This window comes from Vicia villosa, linkage group LG3, assembly GCF_029867415.1.
Source record: "Vicia villosa cultivar HV-30 ecotype Madison, WI linkage group LG3, Vvil1.0, whole genome shotgun sequence".
NCBI classification, from domain to species: domain Eukaryota; kingdom Viridiplantae; phylum Streptophyta; class Magnoliopsida; order Fabales; family Fabaceae; genus Vicia; species Vicia villosa.
Genome location: NC_081182.1, coordinates 132,872,073 through 132,876,235, shown reverse-complemented (window position 1 = coordinate 132,876,235; position 4,163 = coordinate 132,872,073). Strand labels below are relative to the sequence as shown.

The window sequence follows — 4,163 nt, the reverse complement described above, 5'->3', positions numbered from 1 at the left end:
TTGAAAGAGGTTTTTTTTTTAAAAAAATAATTTTGAAGTCAATTTATAGAGTGCATACAACCATTCAAAATTCATGGCAATGGTTAGAATAAATTCTCTAAAAAAAATTATACATTGAATTTGACCAAAATGCAAGCAAGAGATTTTTATGAAAATAATTTTAAAACAATTCTATTCAAAAAGAGACATTGCTTCAGAAATTTTGAAACGTTGTGAGCAACAATTTTAATTGTTTCAAAAAGCCAATCGTTGGCTTACAACGAATATAATATATTACTTTTTAAAAAAATAAAAAATAAAACTAAACCGTTATCAATTGATTAAGAGACACAACCAATCCATTGTCCCCTTTTAAAAAATCTTTCATTCTAACAGTAGAGTATCAACCATTCAATTGTTTAAAAAAAAAAAGCTAGTAAATTGATTTAAGCATGCAATCTATTGTTTCACAATGCCAATATATTGGTTTAACATGCTTTGTCTTATATATATACTTAAAATAATAAATTGTCTCATAAAATAATGTATTAACGAAATAAGAAATTATTTTTCAGCATATTTTTCAAAAAGTGAAACTAAGAAGAATATTTTATTAAGTTTTAATATGCATGATTAATTTATTTTGAGAGAAACTTAAAAAATATTTTACTAAGTTTTATTATGCATGATTAATTTATTTTGAGTGAAAACATATTTTACTAAGTTTTAATATGCATGATTAAATTATTTTAAGCACTAAGATTGTATATGAAAAGAATTTCATATACCTTGAAATTTTGATCAAATAAAGTCATGCATCTTTTCCCTTCTTCTTTGATATATGTACATGATCTTGAGAGATTTAAAGTTGTCTTCATCAAAACACACTATTGGAGAAGCTTGACTTCACAATACCTTTTAACTTACAAGTCGATTTTGTAAGGATGGCTTAAACCAAAATCCGATGCCTAAAGCTTGAATCCATCCATCATTGGATTGGAAACCAAATTTAATACCAAGGCTCTAAAGCATAAAATATGGAGGACCAAACAAATCTCTACCATAACAAGTATATATGACAGGAGTCCTTGATAGAATAAGAAAAAAAGCAGGTGGAACCACGACATTTTTCTTCTTTTCCAACTTAAAAGATTTATTCTTTTTAAAACACTTTACATGGCTCACTTTAAGGGGAAGATGACTGAAGGCAGCACCATGTAATAACACTTACATCTTGTAATCTTTAACCTCGAAAAAACGTACAAAACAAAATATTTTCTTCTTTATTAAATTTATATGGAACAATAGCATCTTTAACGCACCTACACTTGTTGAAACATGGTGCACAAATCTTAGAGTTAGATGAAAAATTAAAAAATATATAATGAGGTTAAATCCTTGTCTAGCTCTCCCCTCTTTTCCACCACTAACAACAAAGAGAGGCAAAATAGTAAGGAGATTCAAGGAGAAATGGAGAAATTCAATAACATGAAGGAGGAATGCTAGAAAAATGTTGTTGTCTATTATAAACTTCCTCCCAGATAAAGGCTTAGGAGCAATATCAAACTCTTACTCTGCATTAAAGGCCTTTCGCAATCTACTATATGGATAATTGTGTTTTACAAGTTTTTGATGCCCAAGGTGTTGGCTGGAGATTTCGTTTAGAGAAAATATTCTTTGAAGAGTTAGAATTTGAAGAAAGATGGTTACTGATGACCATTTCTGAGATTGAATGTGGCTACTGATGGCCATGTTTCGAGGATGTTGTTTAAGTCGAAGTAAAGATGGTTAGAATCGGAGCTAATTCGAAGTGAATTATCTTTAAGACTTAAATGTTTTGCGAAATGCGAAGGGTACTGAAGCTTGACGTGTTTTCGTGGCATTCTCGGATTTGATCACGTTGCCACATATCGAAAGAGGATTCAGGCGGGAGGATTTGAATTTCGAAGTAGTCTGTGTAACCGAACAAGGACAGATGGCATCCCAGGGATTCTTGTGAGCAACGTGGCATCAGATTAGTATAGGACCGTTAGGGTCGAAATTAGTATAAATAAGGGTCTTAATGTTAGGATTCCGTGTGTTCATTTTGTATAAATCACTCACAAATTACTCAAGTATCAAGTGTTAAGAGAACGAGTTCGCTGAGAAATGTACGTATGACACCAACACCATTTTAAATACATTTGTATCATTCTTTATTCAAGTATCTTTCCAATTCCTTTATTGTTTTCGTTTAACTTTCATTTCGAAGCATTTTACGTTTCTGCATTTAACATTCTTGCACGTTATATTCTTGCACTTTATATTTCTGTAATTTACACGCTTTTTATGTTTTCTTTGTCGAAGTTATATTAACATGTATAACAAGTGTTCACTACAGAAAAAAAAGGGCTTCTGCCACGCCCAGGAAACCGAGGCTATATGCAAAATAACCGTGGCGTAACGCTGAGGCCACGGTTTGGCCACAGAAATCCAACTGTGGAGTATGCGGCCGTGGCCTAAAGTAAAGTCCACAGTTTTTTGGTATAGACCACGCCTTTTTGACAACCGTGGCTTTTTTAGGCCACGATTTAGGTAGCTTAATTAAGGCCGCGGTTTGTATTTGCCATGACTGCAAAACTGTGACTATATGGTAAAACCACGGTTTCAATTTAACGTTTACGACACAGTATTGGTTCAAGATATAGCCACGGTTTGGTTATGACCACCTATTTAAAACCGTTGTTATATGTTATGATTTCTAAACCATTTATCTCGCCACGGTTTATTTTTGTATCATTACATAAATATGTCATTTTATATATATATATATATATATATATATATATATATATATATATATATATATATATATAATTAACAATAATATTGATGATTAAATTAAGATTAAGAATTTGCATATTCCTAGATACATTAAGCAACACACCATTTTAATATCAAGGATTAATAAATTCCTCTTTTGATAACACTAAATTTCCCACAACACAATTTTTTGACTTTTCTTGGTCACGCAATCATTACAATACAATATCAAAACCTTGCAGTGCTAGGACCCCAGCAATTCAACTCCATGACTTTCTTCATAGATTCTTCCTTAGTTCTTTTCACCTTGTTGGAAACAGCAAAAGAAGCAGAAGATGACAATTTCTTAGCCTGAGTATATGATCTGATATTTTTCTTAGCATGTTGATGAAGTGATCTAAAAGCATAGTTCCACCTGCATACGCCAAGCTGGTCTTTTAATGCCTCCACTGCTCCTATGCTTGATGCTACCACCCAAGATTTTGTTGCAGCTGCACTCATAGTTGTTTTGTAACTTTGTTGAAACTTGAACTTGTTTTAATGTGTGATGATGTGTTAGTGTTTATGAATTCATAGTATATATACCAAGGTTGGTTGAGTCATTTTGAATTGTGGAAATTAATCACAAATTGCCAAGATCACATACGATCAATGGTTTTACAAATTTCTTTAACAAAATCCACTTATGTTACAAACTAACGACTTAGAAATTAATTAGATTATAGAAAAGCACCATACCCCGGACCCCTAAGTTTTATAAGTATATGCATACCAGTTTATGGTTCATAACACGAGTGACAGAGTGACTAAATAGAAAAGTAATTATTGGCAAAAAGTACAATACTAACAATATTCAAAGAAATGATGAATGACAGAGTGACTAAATAGAAAAGCAAAAACACTCTACATCAAGATTAGGAAAAAAAACGATACGAACATAAAAGAACCCACAACAAAGTGCACAGTACATAACCCTATAAACATAATTATTATAAATGATAATAGTATAAAAAATTATGACAACCAGAGCACAAGATCAGCAGACTAAAAAGATTCTGCTTAAATTACACGGGAAAACAGTATGCTTACAAGATCGGTCACATGAAACTTACAGTTTCTAATAAGGATGATGCAACAGCTACCTCTGTGATACTGTCGGCTCTCATCTTTGCACGTACAGGTGCTCCAAATCCAATAGAAGAATCTTGGCACCTGAAAGGAGAAAAATAGACTTACAACACTGCACATACCATATTACAATATCAATGCAATGAAATTTCTAGGTTTAGATGGTGCATTAATGATCTACAACACTGTCATGCTCAAGTGCTACTGATTCAACAGACTCGTTAAACGAAATTGGCGAAACAACAGACTGATTT

At 32.1% G+C, this 4,163-nt stretch overlaps 1 protein-coding gene across 1 annotated transcript; it reads right to left on the bottom strand.

Annotated features, from left to right (window-relative positions):
• Window positions 1–2,907: 2,907 nt before the first annotated feature.
• On the bottom strand, window positions 2,908–3,405 carry LOC131656677 (uncharacterized). The gene has a single exon (XM_058926320.1). The coding sequence runs from the start codon at window positions 3,280–3,282 to the stop codon at window positions 3,010–3,012; it is 273 nt and encodes a 90-aa protein (XP_058782303.1). The 5' UTR covers window positions 3,283–3,405; the 3' UTR covers window positions 2,908–3,009.
• Window positions 3,406–4,163: the final 758 nt, after the last annotated feature.

What these genes read in the sequence shown, in the direction of transcription:
- LOC131656677 (XM_058926320.1), bottom strand. Translation starts at nt 3,282, where the DNA reads ATGAGTGCAGCTGCAACAAAATCTTGGGTGGTAGCATCAAGCATAGGA.